This window comes from Juglans regia, chromosome 7 (genome assembly GCF_001411555.2).
Source record: "Juglans regia cultivar Chandler chromosome 7, Walnut 2.0, whole genome shotgun sequence".
In the NCBI taxonomy this organism is placed as follows: Eukaryota; Viridiplantae; Streptophyta; class Magnoliopsida; order Fagales; family Juglandaceae; genus Juglans; species Juglans regia.
The window spans coordinates 43,975,920-43,996,039 of NC_049907.1; the positions used below are offsets into that span (position 1 = coordinate 43,975,920).

At 36.8% G+C, this 20,120-nt stretch overlaps 1 protein-coding gene across 1 annotated transcript; it reads right to left on the reverse strand.

Annotated features, from left to right (window-relative positions):
- Window positions 1-549: 549 nt before the first annotated feature.
- Window positions 550-18,315, reverse strand: LOC108988646 (protein ROOT HAIR DEFECTIVE 3-like). Its single transcript, XM_035691692.1, has 23 exons — window positions 18,168-18,315; window positions 17,072-17,221; window positions 16,597-16,663; window positions 16,409-16,511; window positions 16,062-16,132; window positions 15,882-15,945; window positions 15,729-15,794; window positions 15,423-15,470; window positions 15,247-15,309; window positions 15,036-15,092; window positions 14,602-14,760; window positions 14,453-14,521; window positions 14,248-14,339; window positions 7,809-7,887; window positions 7,166-7,331; window positions 6,533-6,657; window positions 5,178-5,440; window positions 4,999-5,095; window positions 4,710-4,874; window positions 2,907-3,011; window positions 2,103-2,197; window positions 1,905-2,001; window positions 550-1,303 (listed from the first exon to the last, which is right to left on the reverse strand). The coding sequence occupies exons 1-23, from the start codon at window positions 18,169-18,171 to the stop codon at window positions 1,073-1,075; spliced, it is 2,436 nt and encodes an 811-aa protein (XP_035547585.1). The 5' UTR covers window positions 18,172-18,315; the 3' UTR covers window positions 550-1,072.
- Between the last annotated feature and the right edge of the window lie 1,805 nt (window positions 18,316-20,120).

A 20,120-nucleotide genomic window follows, 5' to 3' on the forward strand; every position in this document is an offset into this window, starting at 1 on the left:
TATTTCCCATCACAATAGCACATAGTGCTTGAATACTATTTATAGACAAGTCAGAACAAGATACAGAATATTCTAGAAGTTTTGTTGGTAGCATTTCTGGAATTGCCTCACACGTTTCTTGCATTTTCTGTTATGAGATGATTCAGTTTTGACGTGCTGGGCATGAGTGAAGGCTGTGAGCCGTTATGCATGTGTGCAGAGGATTCTTCTTCACACTGAGTATTCTGTTTTGACACGCTGGCAGTGAGTAAAGGCTGGGAGCCTTTGTGCAAAGATAATGAGAAATCAGCTGCGCTAACAATTAGATACAAAACACGTAATACTATAGAAAAGAAGATAAATGATCTTTACAGTCATAGAGTATGCAAACACTATAAATTCTTTTTTTTAAAAAAATAAGAAAATATAAGATCTATATAAAAAAAAATTAATTTTTTAATAATAGATCATACTTTTTTAAAAAATAAGTGCGTGATACATTCACAATCATAATGACTGAATCTAACATTACTCTATGAAGAGAGATGGATATAAATTACTGCAATCTACTACTAGAGAACCACCTTAATTTAATTCAAAAGTTGACTACTCGGCTGCAATAAAGTGAAAACAACTGTAAAGTTTCTCAGAGATCGATCTTTCTTGCATACTTTGTCCACTGGTTTCTAACGGAAGAATAATATAATAAGGCACATTAACAAATCTCACTATATTACAACCACACAACATTACAGCTCACAAAACAAAATTGAATACAAACACGAACCACCACCATCTGCATGCATGGGGCAAAGAAGAGACCTGTTGTTGCTTACCCAAAAAAAAAAAAAATTAAAGCACCTTACTTAAAAGGAAAAACCTATAATGGGGCATCCTCAAAGACAACCTGCAGTCCCCATACACGTGGCACTTTGACAAAAATCAATGCCTTCAATACCTGTTCCTCTTGCATGCTCACAAGATTCAAACTTCGTGGACCATACAGATGCAAACCCACCAATGAGCGAGTAGAACACTAGTATTTTCAAATGGAAGCGAGTTTCGATCTCTTTAATCAGATGGGTTAGTTCCTTTAATCAGCTTTTGCGGGACTGGAGCTTTCGGATGAAGTAACTTCTGATGAAGCAGTACTAGATGACGTATCACTACTGGTACTCACTCCATTCCTAAAGCTCTTTGATTCGAGGGAATGGTTTCTTTGCGGATCATTAGCTGCAGGGATTTGCCCCTCCTCTGCTAATCTTTTAAGAAGATTCATGACAGTAGGAAGGAACTTGGAAGACAAGGAGATAAGACCAGGTAGCTGTTGAGTCACACAGTTTGTATTAGAAACTTTTGCAAAAACACATGTGAAAGACACTCGGATTAATTCAAAAGAGGGTTTTTTTTTTGTGATAATTAAAAAGATCAGGTCCTTGCTTTTCTGCGTTGCTCTTGTATACAACGTATACCAGGGTGCATACAGTATTTATCTGTCCAATATCAACTGCACTAAGTTTTTATGAATATAATTCTTCTTGGGTGCAAACAATATGTCTGTTAAAATCTCAATAAATCGTTCAGAGAGGTTCACTTACCAGCAGAAAAATGAGAAACAGAAACAGAAAAATGAGAGAAGGAAAAAATAAAGTGGAAACTACAAGGCTGCTCTTTATGGTACTGGTTGTGAGTAAAAATTTCAATTATGTGATTTGTGCCTATCAGATTTCAACTTTCATTAAAGAGCCTATTGGCATACGCAACAGAAAGTAGTTGAATAGAATGAGTCTCGAGTTCAAATTTCCAGGTGCACTTTCAAACAAGAAACCAACTGTAGAGCTTCCTAAAAACCAATATTTCTTAGACCAGCCATCAATTAACAACAAAATGGAGCTTAGACAGTCAAGATAGAATATGATACTCACAGCACCATGACGAAATTCACCGGAAATGTCCAGCTGCACCCATAAGGCCTTCATGAGTAGAAAAGCAACAAAGATAACACCCAAATACAAAGGATTTCTGCCATGAAAAGATAGTGGAATAAGCTAAACCATTGAACATCAGGATATGAGCATAAACCCCAACAAAATCAAATTTCATAATATATGAGAAATATGTACCTCAGGAGCGTCATAAACTCATTGAATCCCAATACCATCAAAGCAACAATTGCCCATGGTGGTGGCAACCAGTTGTTATTACGCTTGTTGGCTTCCTGAAAAATTAAATAAGAGTGAAACAAATTCACCATTATTTCTCATAAAGTGAAAATGATTTAGATTTCACCCGAGATATGCATTTGCGTACACCTTCAACTATGATATACACAGATTTCACTAAAAAAAAGTGACTCAACATACTAAAAGAAAAAAGAGCTTGACACAATTATGCTGAATGTTTTCTAGAGTCGGATTGCAAAGAAGATTTTACAAGGCACACTGTACTTCCCATTCCTTAGGAAATAGTAAAAAGCCGAGAGAGACGAACAAGATCTAGGTCCATTTTTGCTCTAAGATCTGTCCCTTCACTTCTAATATTGACATATTACACAGGTTTCCCACTAGGAAATATTATATCCAATCATAAGAAATAACGGCAGAAAGAAATCCAGTATTTAGTAATCTAGGTTTTCGATCTTTTAAAATAATCAATATTTAAAATAAGAAAAATTATATTCTCAAGCCGGTGTGTAGAACACATCTAATAAAGTGCTTACATGGCAGAATTTGATTTAGAAGATAAATTTTAAAATTTTTTGATAGGTAACAAAGAAATCAAGAAGATAAATTTTAAAATTTCAATCTTACAAATCAAATCTTATCATTTAAGTGATGTGGATGGTGTGCTCTACAAACCGGTTTGAGAATAGAATAACTCTTAAAATAATATTAAGCATTAAATCATTAATATGTAAAGTATCATGCCTGTGCAGCAATGGCCTGAGACACACTATATTCAGTCTCTGCCTTAAATTGCCTCCACAAAGATTTGCACTGGACAGGCGTAATCAATGTTCTTGAGGGTGGAACCTGCATGTAAGAAACCAGTCCCATTAACTAATTAGAGCTTAGGGGTAATAACAGAGGCAATCAAACATTGGGATAAAACAAGAGTGAGAGAGAAGTTGAATCATAATCGAGCAACAAGCCCACTTTGACAGCTTGATGGCATAAATTAATCAATTCTGAAGTCAAGACCATATTGTGTAGATACTAGCATTTTTCTTAGGGTTTTTGGTTTCTGATAAGCAAGCATTTACGTGTCCCATACTCAACTCTCAACTGAGATTAATTTCAACCCAATAGGACAAGCTTGGGGAGTGAAATGAGATGAAAATTTTATGAATAGTAGTAAGATAGTTTGTGAATAGTAGTGAGAAATGTTTTATGAGGTTTTGGGATGAGAGATAAAAAGTTGAATAAAAAATATTATAAAGTTAAAATGTTGTTAGAATATAATTTTTTAATATTATTTTTGTTTGGGGATTTGAAAAAGTTGAATTGTTTTTTATTTGAAAATTTGAAAAATTTGTAATGATTAATTTGAAAGTATTTGTGTTTAAGGGATGTTTGGGAAGGAGATGGGATGGGATGAGATGAGAATTTTGAGATGAAATTTTTTTCCAAACAAGCCTAAATTGGGGTTGGCTCTATAGATCATGAACTAATTAGGGACATCCTTTTTTTTACAAGTAAAAATTTATTGTATACAAGAGAAAGAAAACACCTAGCCCATAATAGAGAACCCCTAATGAACAGTAAGTCCATCCAATATACACCAAGCCCGATTGGGACAAAACACGCCTCCTCACAGCAAAGCAAATCACTGTAACTACCCCAACCCCTTGTACAAAACTAAGACTCCACCCAAAACTCCCTTGGAAGCTAAATAGGACCATTCTGCGTACTACACCCGAAACTAATACTCCACCCCTTCCTACAAGGACGGAGGAAGGACCCTTTTTTATAAATAAGATAGGCATATCCAAGTACACATGGAATATACAGTAGATACATCTAGCTACAAAGAGTAAAAAGACCAAGAAACACCGGAAAACTAAAGCTGACAGAACATAAGTACACTGCCACCAATCATAAAGAGTTCTTAAAGAGAGATCCTCTAGCACTTATCATAATTCTCGAAGCTTCTATTACTCCTCTCACTCCAAATACACCACATTAGACAAATCAGGCTCATTTTCCAAAAAGCTTCGCTAAGTTTACTGTAACTGAACTTTACAACACATGAAAAGGTCCACTGCCAATTGAGGCATAACTCAATCCAATCTAAAAATGGTAAGACAGCTAGCCATAAAGCAATAGCTACTTCACAATCTAGTAACAAATGACCACATGTATTTCTTTTGCTGTCGTTCTATCCCATCCGTCGTGTAAACATCCTGTGTACTAGGATCTGGCCCCTTAATGTGCCTTTTTTTTTTTATATATATTGAAATTAATTAACATACAAATTGCATGTCTGAAATTGTGTGGAACCAGACTAAACAACTAGGCATCATGGACATGTTGACAGATTCAATTGGAGCTAAAAGCGCCAAAATTGAGCAGTTCGTAAATCTCAGAGGCTTTTAGCAAGAAAAACCTTCTTAAAGAAACCCTGTTCATTCAATTATTTCTTTTTTATACCATTGAGATTTGAAAATAAAAATTTTTCAGCATAAAATTATAAACTATGGAAGCAAGAACTTCAGCATGGCCAAAAGTCACCTCTTCCCAAGTGCTTGAGGCCAGTGGATCAAATGTTGTGATGCTCCTATCTTTAACAGCAGCATTTGCAGAATCCACCAAAGCAACAGATAGTGTGTTCTCGATACTATCATTATCATCATCATTCAATCGGGTGACAACCATAACAGACAGCAACTTTAGGGACTGGACAAATTAGTAGAAATAACCATCAGAAATGCAATACAAAATCAAGTGCAACAAATAATAACTATATATATATATTTTTTTTATAAGTAAACAAATAATAACTATATAAACTGTAGCATACTGCAGAGCGAGCAGTTTTGGTGATTGCTCTAATGTCTTCGTTCCCAGTCCAAACCCGTGGAATTGAATCAGAATCATGACTAAACAACGTTGAAAACCTGTATAGAACTTAAAGTCAATCGCTACAAGATAATCTGAAAAGATCATACATTTGGATTCATGAGTTGCTAGGAGTTGTACCTGTCCTTCATACGGATCAGGACCCTTCCTGCTTCTTCTCTTGCTTTTGCTTCAACCACCCCTCTTGCATAGTTCTCCATATTTTGAAGCATGCTACCCTTGGTTTGTTCATCCATGTCAAAACCAGAAAGTGCACCAGAGAGCCCAGAGACAGCAGCTTCAGTCTCACGCCTAAGAAGTTTCCTTATTGCTGGCCAGGTCTCACTACTAGCTCCATCTAATAGAGCTTCCACAGGTCCTGATAAAGCCTCTTTCAGTTTTGCCTGCAAATTTGTGACTACCATCAGCAAGGTTACAGAAACTGCCTATTTTGCCGCCTTTATTTATCTAGATACAGAAGACTAGTAAAACAAAGTTCTCCATATTTTATGAAACCCATGACAATATGAAAGAGTCATTGACCACAAAGGCATTGCCAGTTAGTCTAGGGACAATGGCCTACTGAAATTCAAAAGATGGTGAAAAACAAAGGGAAAATTGCAAGGTTTTAATCATGCAGACTATCGATATTACTTGAAACTTGTAAAGTATTGATTGCCCTAAAAAATCTATCTCAATAGTTTTTGTCACTAAAAATATGAATTCTATAACAGTATATACTTCTTTTGTCAACAATAGGCACATTATCACATCAGACTGACTCAGTCTTTTCCATGGGCTTTTCTTTTGTTTTCTGTTGGTGCTGGAAATTTATTGCTTAAACTTAAGATTAACACCATCAACCATATTATTTTAAAGTATTTTTTATCAGCAGTTAAAATTAACAAGTCACCTAATTCTGTTATCTTAACATTCTCACTATTGATCATACTATTTTTGCACAGTGGGCTGCCTCGAGGATGGCCATTTTAAGTTTAATGTGGAGCCTATGGAGAGAGTGGAGAACAAGATGCTTGGAAGATTGGCAGAAGAGCTAAAGAATATGTAGGTCAAGCAGCTTAATACATGGATGGGAGCAATTATTACCTCTTTTTTTATAATAATTCCGATTTTTTTTTGTTCTTTTCTTTTTTTATAATAATTCCGATTTTTTTGGTCCTTTTTAAACTATGAAAAAGGAGTTATCTCTTTCATACATCCTGTATTAAGGTTGCACCCCTCGTGCTTTTTTAATTAAATAAATTTTACTTATCAAAAAAACATTGTCACCAAGCTTGAAGGCAGTCAGTTGATTCAAAAAGGCTACTGTAATTACCTTATAGTGGACTTAAATGGTCTCAGCTTCCATGATTTCCTTGTAACCATTCCTAGTTCCTAAATAGGTGTAATCACATGTATACTTCTTGTGTACTTTGGCTATGCCAATCTCTATACCAATCAAATATCTTCTTACTTATAAAAAAAAAAAAAAATACCTCGTAGTGCGTAGTAATTTCAGAAAGCTTGGCAGCGCGGACAGAAGCAATATGCATATCTATATCACGTCGAAGTTTATCCCTGACTTTGGATGTGTCCCAGTTTGCTTGTTCAATAATAGCATCTGCAAGACTGATGTATCAATATCTGCATTGTACTCAGGTTCCATACCGCAAACCCATCCAGTAAACTAAACCTCCCTAGTCTACAGGTATTATCAATTTCACATTTTCATTCATATAAAGAACCAAAAACCTCAACCTTTTGGACTAAAACACATTTCGATAAGAACTTTCTTTTTTAATGCCTGGTTCCAATGGTCGATTGTAATTGATTTTAATGGCATGACCATTCATGAATTTCTTGTATCACTAGAACATCACTCCTAGGTGTTGCTCTTGTATATAACCCATGTACTTGGGCTTTTGCCTATTCTTATGATCAATAAAAAAAAATTTATCGATAAAAAAAAGCACGTTTCAAGAACTATAATTGACCGGTTACAACTTCTTTTCTCCACATAGTTTCCTGGATTTAAAAAGCCTCTCTATTTTTCCTTCTTTCAATCTTTGTTTTTGACCTGTTTCAATTCATTTTGATACATGGAGTGGGAGTTTCAAAATTAACCATACCTGCAAAACCTTCATCAAATAGAGCCATACACAACTGTGTGCAGTTACGAGAGGCCAAAGAAAACCCTTCACCACCATTCAGAGCTTTATCAAATACTTCCTTGAATTTTTCTAAAGTTCCCAACCTTACGTGTCCCAGCACAGATTGGGATGCTGGTTGGATAAGCTAACAAATTAGGAAATACAAACAATGAGAAAAGGTAACATAACTAAATAATTCAAGGAATAAAATCCTGAATTAGAGGTAATATTGTCCAAAAAAAATAAGCACAAACATTTTGTGTTTAACTAAAAGTAAATCATTGCAACAACAACAGCGCATGCTCTTAGAAGATTTTGAAGCTCCTTTTAATGACCCCCTATTGAGATATCTGCAGTATATGGTTTTCTGTTTCTCTAAATTTGATAGACATGCAACAGGTACAAGTGACCAGTTCGTAGACATGTATGAGTCAAATTACCAACTCGACTGAAAATATATTGCTAATAATCCAATATCATAAATTCCCAATTTCATCATACTTCAGTTGTGTACTGAACTTGAAGGAATCAAGGGTTAATCACAACTAACAGGCTCAGCAACACAAAAAAAGAAGGGGTGAAACTACCAAAGACAGCATGAGATTACAGCAGAGATGATTACCTGCAGCAATTTTTCTTCAAGCTGCTTCCGCTTTGCAGATCTGACACCTTCATCAAAATATGTAGCTTCCGCATCATACCTAGATGAAAAGAATAAAGTACTAAATACTGGAAAGAAAATCATATTTAACATTATTTATACACAGAAACATGAGAAGTATAGGGAACAAAAGATGATTTCAGGTAAAATTTTCCAAACTTCAGCTTATAGCTCGAAAATGCATGAAAAGATGCAGAATCCAAATGGTGTTAGGTATGCTAACTAACAAGACAAAATTCAACATAGCATAGCCAAATAAACTTGGGGTCAGCTACTGATTGTCATCAACTAATCAGAATCTTCAACATGTATTATTTTCCATCATTCCATCCCATCTAAAATTATGCTTTTGTCACCTCCCTAGTTAAGATTTTTTTTTTTTTTTTATAAGTAAGAGTTTATTAATGTCAATAGGCGTAGCCAAGTACACTGGATGTATACAAGAGAAAAAACCTAGTTGAGTCCTCCCTAATTAACATATCCTTTTTCTTTACTCCTAACCAAGTTATTCTAACCTTCCTCTGCCACTTTTCACTCCCTCAACTTATATACAACCCTCTTTCTTGTCGGTACATTAATTAGTCTCCTTCCATGACCAAACAACACTACCTATCCACAGCCACAACCATCAATACACCTTTTTCAATATGTTGCTATCTATTTTATATATATATATATATTTTTTATAAGTAATCGATAATATTATAAATAGAGATAGGCAAAAACCCAAGTACACAAGAAGGATACAAGAGATAACACCTATCTAGGTCAACAAAAGGGAAGCTAAAAAGTCATGTACATTCAGGCCATTAAAATCTATAGCAATGGCCCATAACATTAAAGTACGGAAAAGAAAAGCTCTAAGTTCCCCCGGCGACCGCTCCTTGTTTTCAAAAGTCCGATCATTGCGCTCTTGCCAAATACACCACATGATACAGATCGGGATCATTTTCCACACCTCCTTAATTTGTTGAACGCCTCTCGGGAGTGTCCAACTGGCCAACAGATCAACCACAGTTTCTGGCATCACGAAGGGTAACTCTACTCGACTGAAAACTTCCACCCACAAGGCTCTCGTTATCTCGCAATGTAACAATAGATGATCCACTGTCTCACCTGATCTCTTACACAAGCAACACCAGTCTAATATAACTAACCGTCTCTTCCTCAAGTTGTCAATGGTCAGAATCTTCCCCCATGCTGCTGTCCATGTAAAGAAAACCGCTTTAGGAGGCGCCTTATTTCTCCAAAGTCTCTTCCATGGGAACTGAATGGTTGTGGTGTGGGAGAGGGACTTGTAGAAGGATCTAACAGAGAAGATGCCCTTACCCGTCGGGATCCACCATAAGCTGTCAGCTTGCTGTCTATTCGGCTTCACAGAATATATGAGGCTGAAAAAGGCTTCAAAAATGTCTACTTCCCAATCTTGTGCCGCTCTACTAAATGTTACGTTCCACTGCACATGATCCCCTGATATACTTATGAGGTCCTCAATGGATGCTTCCTGGTTGCGAGCCACGCGGAAAACAGCTGGAAATGCCTCCTTTAGGGCCTCACTCCCGCACCAAGTGTCCTCCCAAAACTTAATACGGGATCCCCTCCCCAACACCAATTTAGAAAGAGTAATAAAGTCCCCCCACCCTCGCCTAATGTGTTTCCATATCCCCACTCCACTTGCCCCAATTACCTCTTTTGTGCACCAGCCCCCCCATAAGCTTCCATGTTTATAATCAATCACCAGTTTCCATAGAGCTCCGGTTTCCAAATTATACCGCCATAACTACTTCCCAAGCAAAGCCCGATTGAATGTTCTCAAATTCTTTATGCCCAACCCACCTGACGAGATTGGTCTACACACCTTGTCCCAACTAACTAAATGAAATTTGAATTCATCCCCTATCCCACTCCATAGGAAATCACGATACAGTTTCTCAATCCGAGCCGCTACTCTGACAGGCAAATGAAACAAAGATAGAAAGTACGTAGGTAAGTTAGAAAGGGTACTCTTTATGAGAGTAACCCGGCCACCTTTCGACAAATACAATCTCTTCCATCCTGCCAATTTTATTTCTATCTTTTCAATAACAGAATCCCAAATGGATGAGGCCCTAGCAGCAGCCCCCAAAGGTAATCCCAAATAGGTAATGGGAAGAGAAGCTATCTTACACCCAAGAATGCTAGCTAACTGCCTAGTATTGCTCACATTCCCCACTGGTACTAACTCTGACTTGTCAAAATTAATTTTCAGACCTGATGCTGCTTCAAAGCAAAATAACAGAGCCTTCAATGTCCACAACTGGTTGTAATCAGCATCACAAAATAAAAGGGTGTCATCTGCAAATAGTAAGTGAGACAAAGAAATAGTACCCCTATTGGGGTCACCAATCGGAAAACCAGCCACCAACCCATGCGTGACCACCGCCGATATCATCCTACTCAATGCCTCCATAACAATAACAAAAAGGAGTGGGGACAAAGGATCTCCTTGTCTGAGACCTCGAGAGCTACTAAAGAAGCCAGTCGGACAGCCATTTATCAAGATTGAAAATTTGGCCGTAGAGATACACCACCTGATCCACCTACACCATCTCACCCCAAAGCCACATCTACCCAGCACATACAAAAGGAAATCCCAGTTTACATGGTCATATGCCTTCTCCATATCTAATTTGCACAGAATCCCGGTAGATCCAGCCTTCAATCTGCTATCTAGTCCCTCATTTGCTATAAGAACTGAATCCAAGATTTGTCGCCCCTTAACAAAAGCATTTTGTGTTTTCGTGATAATCTTCCCCATAACCGCCCCCAATCTGTTAGCCAGAACCTTTGAAATAATTTTATACACTCCATTCACCAGGCTGATGGGTCGAAAATCCTTAATCTCCACCGCCCCCATCTTCTTAGGGATCAACGCAATAAAAGTAGCATTTATGCTTTTCTCGAACTTCCCAACCAATGAAACTTCCTGAAACACATTCATTAAATCAACTTTGACCACTTCCCAACAAGAGTGGAAAAAGCCCATCGAGAAACCATCTGGACCGGGAGCTTTATCTTTGACCATACTTCTTACTACCTCATACACTTCCTCTTCTTCAAAGGGCCTCTCTAACCACGCCGCTTCTTGAGGCTCGATCGTATCAAAACCAAGGCCATCCACCTTTGGCCTCCATCCCTCTCTCTCTGTAAATAGTTGTTCATAGAAATACACCACATGTTCACTAATCACAGGGGCCTCCTTACACACCATATCATTTATATTCAGCATTTCAATGGTATTAGTTCTTCTATGGGAGTTGGCAACTCTATGGAAGAACTTAGTACTTCTATCCCCTTCTTTCAGCCACAATGCTCTCGACTTCTGGCGCCAAGAAATCTCTTCTAATGATAGTACTCTCTCTAATTCTGAAACCAACTCAGTCTTCCTCAATATTTCCTGCGGTGCTAGAGCTCTAACTTCCAGTATACACTCAAGCTGTTGTAATTCATCCACCATGCATTTCTTACGCTCCCCTAAATCTCCAAAGGAGTGTATGTTCCAATGCTTTAGGTCATTTTTCAAAGCTTTCAGTTTACTGGCTAAAATGAAAGAGGGGTTACCATTAAACTGATAAGAAGTCCACCATTGCCTCACCTTATCCACAAAACCTTCACTTTTCAGCCACATGTTTTCAAACTTAAAATAACGGCGCCCACTTCGAATGCCCCCGCAATCCAATAAGATAGGAAAATGATCTGAGCAGAGACGAGACATTCTCTTTTGGCACACCTCCGGATAGTGTTCCTCCCAGTCTGATGAGATAAGAAATCTGTCCAGCCTGGACCATGTCTGATTATTCGACCAAGTAAAAGCACCTCCCGAGAGAGGTATATCCAACAAGTTTAACTCAAAAATACAATCAGAGAACTCTAACATTGCAGGTCGCATCCTACTCTCACCCGACCGTTCACTTGTTGATCTAATGACATTAAAATCCCCTCCTATACACCACGGAAGTTCCCACCAACTGTGTAGCCCAGCAAGCTCCTCCCATAAAAACCTTCTGTCATTGTCCACATTTGGACCATAAACCCCAGCAAAGGCCCACACAAAATTATCTACCACATTCTTAAAAGAGCATGCCACTGTATATTCCCCCACAAACTCCTCCATTTTGTCAACAACTCTTCTGTCCCACATTACTAAAATACCTCCTGAAGCCCCGTTTGACGCAAGATACACCCAATCTGCATAAGTACAACCCCAAACACTTCGAACTAGTCTTCTAGAAATAGTTTTCAATTTAGTTTCTTGCAAACATACTATGTCCGCCCTCCATTCTCTCAGCAGATTTTTTATTTGAAGCCTCTTATTTGCCTCATTTAGCCCCCGGACGTTCCAAGATATGATTTTTGGCTTCATAAAGGAGAAGCAGGCCCCTTCCCTTTTAATCTTTCTCGGCTTGAATTTCCTTCATAATTTAATGACCAAGTAAGGCGCTTGAGCTCCCGCTGTTTTTTCGACCCTGATTTCTTGGCTTGCGAGTGGCCCGCTTCAATGGCAGTAAGTAGTGCAAAAAACTGCTCTTCATAACCCACACAGTCCATACCTATCAAATGTTGTAATTCTTTCACCTTTTTTAGCATCCAATCCGGAGTGGTTGATTCATTAGGAAGTAAACGTTTCAATGGGATAGGCTCCCCAACACTATAAGCCCACTGTGTAGAATGTATCTCCCTCTTTTCTTCCTCCCCAAATAAATTTCTCCCCTCCCATTCAACCACAGCTTCACTAGATGGGAATTGGGTCTCAGGGACTAGGCTCCCAAGGAGCTCAACGTTCACCATCTCCAAGCCTATCCCCTCTGCCCCGAGAACTCTACCTTCAGTACTGTCATCTTGCATTATAAGCTCTATGTGGTCCTCGGGATGGGTCTGAAGCTCCGGCAAGGAGGAGGAGCCTTCCCCTAGGTTCCTCGGCACTGTCTGGCTGTGTAGGACTTCAGCAACTACGCACGGTGGCTGATTTACGCCCCGCGTGGAACCTGGTAACCCTCCCGTCGCAGGACCAAGATGGGCCTCCAGGTTCGAAACCTCTGCCTGTTGCAGAGGAGACGCCGGCGAAACAAAGGTGTCGCCGTGTACGCCGTTGGCTGAGAGAGACCCAGTTTCACCGTGTACGGTGGCAGAGGGTTGAGAGATACCCATTTTCACCGTAGGTTGTAACACAACGATAGTGTCTCCGTGTTCGCCGGCATCATCTGCCGATGGTGTCACCACCGCCGGCACCATCACCGTGTTCGCCGGAGCCATCTGGTTCGATATCGGCAAGGGAGGATCCGACGGCTTGACCGAGACTCTCCTCCACGCGAAGGGGCCCGTGGGCTGCGTTTGACCCCGAGGCCCAGCAGCTCGGCCCATCCCTTCTGAAGACTGCTTAATGAGACTGGGCCCCGACAACTCCTGGCCCATTAGCCCAGAGGCCTTTTTCAACTTATTACTGAACCCCTCTTCCCCTTGACCCACGCCCCCCACACCCAGACCCGAGTCCCCCTCCTCTTTATCCTCTTGAACGCATCGTTTTAAGATGTTGATATTAAGCTGTAAGACATCCACTTGTCTCTGCATATCCATCACAGCCCGTATAATTTCTTCCTTCTTTAGCCCGACACAATCTCTGCCACCACCCTCACTGTTCTGCACCCCTACAGGAACCACGTCGCCTACCATTTTCAACGGCACTGCTCCACCCACCCCAGCAGGTTGACGTGATGGGTTCAAAGCCCTGGGATTTTTGAAAACCTCCAAGTACGAAGGCTGAACTGCCATCCTTCCCGTCGTAGACAGCCCTTTGCAACCACCACGCCCAGCCTCCTTCAAGACCTCCACCATCTTCCTCCAACCCTTACCATCCTTACCATACTTATATATATATATATAAGTAGTTATCTTTTTTTGATAAGTAAACAAGTATTATTAATCCAAGAATGGGCAAAAACTGCCAATTACAAAAGTCATTATGCCCTATCTACATAGTCATTATAAGTAGTTATCTATATTGGTTAAACTCGAAAATCTATCATCAATCTACCAGAGTACATGATCCATCAAAGTAAAAAAATCCTTCTTTATCACATGGGGTGCTCACTTCAGTAAAGTGTGCTAATTTGCTGGTTTTTCTTTCTCTCTCTCTCTCTCTCTTTTAGTATGTTCCCTTTTTGAATGACCAATATTCTTCTCCTAAGGCAACCCCTTCGCATGCACTGCTAGGCATGGTGAACACAAATTAGAAAACACATATTAACATACAACTAATCTATCCAGATCAGCCAAGCAGCTAACAAAATGCATTTTCTATCAAACAACTTAATTAATCCTTGGAGTGCTAAACCACCAAAAAAGGTCCATGAAATACACTTACTCTGACAGAAAAGCATAAAGAATTGAAGTGAGCTTTTTCCCAAAGCCAGGAACAGGACCAGACTGCACAGCCTCTTCCAAGTGACACCAGTCCTGTGGTCATTTAAAGCAATTTGGATGTTAGAAGTTCATGATATTGACCATAACTGAAGAAGAAAAGTAACCAAAACTGTGAATAAAAGCATTTGAATATGGACTGCAGGTACCTCATTTGCGGTAAAAGCGGAATACTTTTCATGAGCGATTTCTTCACAGCGTACGGTAGCCACCATAACCTAAAAGTGGATGGATCTTGCATGACATAACCAAGATAATATGCATATACCACGAATGGCCTCTGTTGCACAAGTATTACCTTGTGAGCAGGAAGGTCCAGGTCCTTGTTCTCCTTAATAACTTTCCAAATTTGCTGTGCACTAAAAGAAAACCCCGAAGCAGGAACTACACCCCTTCGATCTCCCGCAAGCCCACCAGGAGTAATGGAATGAAAAAATCGTTGCCTTAAGCTAGCAACCTATATTTATAATGAGTCTATAAGCAAAATACACAACATAATCATCTGGCCAAAGTTAGCTCAATGCTCCAGACAGAGACACAAATTATTATAGGCAAAGAACTGAGACACAAATAACCATAGGCAAAGAACACGTGCAAGTGCACATGCATGCACACATGTGTATACACACAGAAATTTATAAATATAATTACTTGAATTCAACAACTAAAAAAGAGGATTATATCATTGCAGAGAAGCCCCGAATAAGAGACACCTAGTGCAGAGATGCATACCTGCTCTTTAAATTGCTCTTCTTTTTCTTCATAACTAGAAAGAGCAACAACTTCAACCTGAAAATTCAATCTTTGTATATATAAATCCATGATAATTATTCCTTCTTTCCACGACTTCAACCCGACAACCATTAATAACATAAATCATATATGTATGATAATTATTCCACACATAAGAAGGACATGTATGAGCTAGAACATGAGGTCTTACATTAAAAAATTCACTTAGTCGAGTTTCCTTGTGCACATGAGGCTTTGGAACAGAGTCCCATATCTGCAGTTAAAGAGTATTATAACAACAACAACAACAACAAAAACAATTCTAACAATATCTTTAAAAATTAAACAAAGATCAACAAATTAAGGAAGAATGTACAAATCTCTTACCTTCTGAACATCTTCTCTTAGAACAGGTTCTAAATTTTCCAGCGGTGTCTATAAACAAACAATGTTAAAAACAATTCAAAGCTCAGCTCAACTCAACTCAACAAAGAATCCTTGAACCAATTACCCACAGGAATGACAGAAACTAAAACATGAATGATAGATAAAGAAAGAGAGCTCTCTGTCCCGTATACTTGGGCTCTTGTGTACTCTTTTGATCAATGAAATTTGTTTATTGGTCAAAAAAATAAATAAAGAGAGCTCTCCTTCAAGGTTCAGAATGAATTACACCAGAAGAGAGGAACACACCCTTGTTTTATCCCGTATTACAAACATTAAAGTTGTTTTACGTGGACTGAACAATCGCATCATGACCTGAAAGCAGATACCAACATAAAGTCGAATGATTGAAACTTCCAGATTCTGAATGACTGCTGATATATTGTGGGTGGATAGAGATACCTGGAATACAGTCTTCAGAAGAGGCTTATTTGCAGCTTGCTCACGACCAATATCATGACACCACCTGCAGAAAGGGGCTCAAAAAGATCAAATTTATAAACTAAAGAAGCAACCATGCAAAACACTTAACAAAACAGAAATACTTGGGCGTTTTACTAGTTCTGCACCAGAACAACTCACATGTTTATAAGCACAATATCTGAAACAGCAAGAGCAAAAAGGGCACTCTGTTTCTCGAAAGCAGTATCATCCTAAAAACAAAAGATAAAAATATTAAAAATATGCGGCAAGTTATTGCTATCCATATCTCTTCCCTTCGGAGGTTTACATTTTCTTAACTTCAACAGAAACATAAGCATCCATACACTTATTTTTCAATTCAAACTGTATAATTCCAACATCTAAAACAAATGTATTCATACATATAAACAATAAAAAAAGAACTGGAAAAGGAAATAGGAAGCATGCTACAACAGAAACAATTGGAAATGGATAAAGTTACTCAGAAAATCTGGGACAAAAAGCACCTCTCCACGTTCTCTTCCATCTGTACCCTCCAAATCCATAACAAGAGTGCAAGGCTCAATACCAGCACATCTTGCCAACCAAATACCTTTAGTTGTTTGGGACCTAAAAAAGCAGCAGATCCGATCAGTCCAAGATCTCTGATCAGAATACAAAGTAACCTAATATTAAGAGAATTGTGATAACGTACCTTCCTCTAAAGGCATCCATCTCCCTGAAGTTGGTACCAAACAAATGATTTAGTAGAGTGCTCTTCCCTGTTCAGATCATGGAAAAATATGTGAAACACTTAATTTTCCATGTTAAGATTGATGTAGGCTGTAATTGACAGTTGCAATGTCCCAGTAAAAATAAAATAAATTAAAACAAATTCAGTAACAACTCAGCTATATCAGTTAAAGGAGAAATGTAATATTTCATTTCAGTATGATAGCCAATTAGCCATGCCTCACATTGCACAATCCACTTCCAACTTATTAAGCTTCATTCATAACGCATAAAGTCTTATCTAAAAAACTGTTTCACCTTTATTCACAAGAACAAGCTTGTTGTATCTCAAATTGAAAAGATAAATTTTATTGCAAGTAAATCCTTCCCAAAAAAAGCAAGACTCGTAAAGATAAAACTAAAAATCAATGAGCTTATGGAGAGAAAATAATGCATACCGCTGCTTTGTGGGCCCATGATTGAGACTACGGCATATGATAGACCACATTCGCCTAATCTCACCTCTGCGATAAATTTGTCAATTCCAGTGGCATTGAATGCACCATCCCCATCAATAAGTTGGGTTGAGCAAGAGCCATCACTCTTTTCTGTATATCAGTGACAAAAATAAAAAGGTAAAGGCTTCTGAAGCTTCAAATTTATCATATAATCGATTTAGCAGGAAACCAACTAAACCCATAAAACCTTTCCATTATCATCACAAGCATTGCTGTGAAATGAAATCTAAGAAGACTGAGCTGGCACAACAATCCTCCCTTATTTACAACAATCCAAAAGGATATTTTCTAATTCCAAAAGTGCAGCCACATTAATCTTAACAACCTTATTGTACAAACCATCTATAAGTACATCATTTCCTTCCTAGAATAGGAAAGTTAAGAGTGACTATCCGCTCGGCCTCAAACCATTGTTGTCTCCTGCCACCAACTAAATAAAAAAGGCAATAACAATCACAATATTTGGCACTTGACACTGCACTGGGTTGCTGAGAAAACTGAGAAAACCCCAGAAACCAGGATAAATGCAAAATTTCTGCGTGTACTTTGGTTCCTTACTAAGCAAAATAAATCATTACTACGCATTAGCCTTTTAATACCGTAATTTGTAGTAACACGGCCTGAGAGGCAACGAAACTTAAAATTCACAAGCCCGGTTTATTATCATTTCGTTTACTACATTTTCTCAGTGACCGAACAAATATAAAAGAAAGAATCTATTCGCGATCCACAAGCAAGGAGTTAGATAGATCAAAACCTTAACCCTAAATAAAACTGGAACAAAATCAATATCAAAAAAAATAAACAAATAAGACCCATTAAATGAACGGGATTCTTAACATCAATCAAAATTAAACCCCACGACAAAATTTGACAAGCCCAAAACGCAGAGGTACTGTAACTTCCGTTTTCCGTTACATTTGAAAAACAAAATTGAAATCAATCAGATGCATAGAAAACGCAGAATTAATTGAAAACTGGTCATAATTACGGGATTGTAGTATAAATTTGATGGATCATAGAGTCAGAAGTTTACCCATGTCGAGAGATTGAGTTTGTCTTAGATTGCTCAATCTGGAAAATGGGCTCTGGGGAAATGCGCGAGACGGAGCTCGGAGAAAGAGGGACAAAGTAATTAATAGGGAACAAAAAGGAATTGATATCTTTATGCTCTTAAAACAAAAAAAGGGCAGGCTCGACCAGTCGACTCTCTTGTACAAATTGTTAAAAAAGAAAAAGGAAAAATGCTTCTCGCCCTTTATTACCCTTTGTGGTGGGCCTGGAAAGTTTACTTCTTCTCTTCTTACTGTATTAATAATTTATGAAAACTTCTATTTATTATTTTTATATATTATATATTTATTAAATATATGATATAAAGATTATGAATAAAAAAATTCAATAAATTAAAAAAAATTAAAATTAAAAAGTAAATAAATAAATATAGTATGTAGAGATGATGAATAATAAAATTCATAATTTATAAGAATTGTTATATGTAGTTACAATTTATCGTATAAAATTTATTTCATTAATTTTTTAAAAATTTAAAATTTAAAATTTATCATTTTCAAGATATTAATAACTTATACGTATTTATTATTATTATGAAAATAAAATTTATAAATATAAATAGTATTTTCTATAATTTAATGCAGTATATGATATTATCGGTCTGTCTTTATTTTTTTTATCAATCTTATTTTTTTAAGAAAATTCAAATATTAATGAAGAATGACACATTAATACACGAAAATACAAGTGAGTATTTGGAAATTTTTATAAAAAAATAATAATAATTAACTGTTAAAGCATTTATCCAGAATTAAGTTGGTTTTGTCTGCTAATATTGGATCATTTTAGTTCTTATAAAACTTTAATATATAGATTTTTTTTATCAAATAAATTTTGTCAAATCGACGTTTCCCATTTCCATCAATATAATTGGACATATTTATTTTTTTATGAAAATTTTGTATTTATTTATTTTTATTAAAAAAATTATATAATATCTGCATTTTACGATTATAAATATTATATTTCAAAAAGTTGGACCTGACCAGTCGTGAAATCTCACTCCATTGATGGCACTTCAATACGATCAGGTGTAATCCTAATTCCATTTTTTCAAAAATAAAAATTCTCCCAAAATTAAAAACAAAGCAAGAACATAAATCCAAGGGTAGGTAAGATTATGAGAAATTGGTCTACACCGACTCTGGTGGGACCCACTGACCGGCCATTTACCTTTTTGAAAGAAAAAACGGCTACATTTATCATTAAAATTTAATGGTGAGGCGGATCCACGCGTGCATCCAACTTTACTGTGCCCATAGTCATAGACCAACATTCCTTTGTATCAACAAATTGGCTAGTTTTTTTTTTAATATAAATTTATAAAAAAATATTTTGATCATAAAAATAAATTTACACAGTTTAATATGATATATCAGAATATAATATTAATTTTATTATAAAATAAATTTAATAAAAATTTAAATTAGTTTGTAAATTTATTTACAAAAATCATTCAACACACAAATCTTTTCAATTTTAAATATTTAATTTTTTCATCTAATTATTATAATTTTTTAAAATTTTTAAATAAAATATAAAATATTATATTATATTTTAAAATTTTAAAATAAAAATAATGAAGTAATGCTAGACACAGATCTAAACTATACAAGCTCTGCATACTTTTTTTAATGATCATTTTGTAAGTAATATAATAAAAACAAATAATTTTTTTATGACTAATTATAAATAATAATGTAATTTTCTTATGTTTTTTAGTGTCAATAATTCAATATTTGCCAGTGAGTAAAGTGGTGAAGATCTTCACTTTTTATTTATATAGTATAATTTAATTCAAAAAATAAATTTTAAAATTTAAATATTACGTGCGAGCTGGATAATAAAATAACTATTTATCTATTACCACAATCGATTGATGAGATATAATTTAAATATTAACTATTTAAATGAC

Bases quoted from the DNA above. Each gene is read 5' to 3' on its own strand.
- LOC108988646 (XM_035691692.1), bottom strand. The intron at 16,664-17,071 runs GTATGCATTATT...TGATCTGAACAG, and splicing joins CATGGGCCCACAAAGCAGCG to GGAAGAGCACTCTACTAAAT. The intron at 15,795-15,881 runs GTATCTCTATCC...ATCTGCTTTCAG, and splicing joins TTCTGAAGACTGTATTCCAG to GTCATGATGCGATTGTTCAG.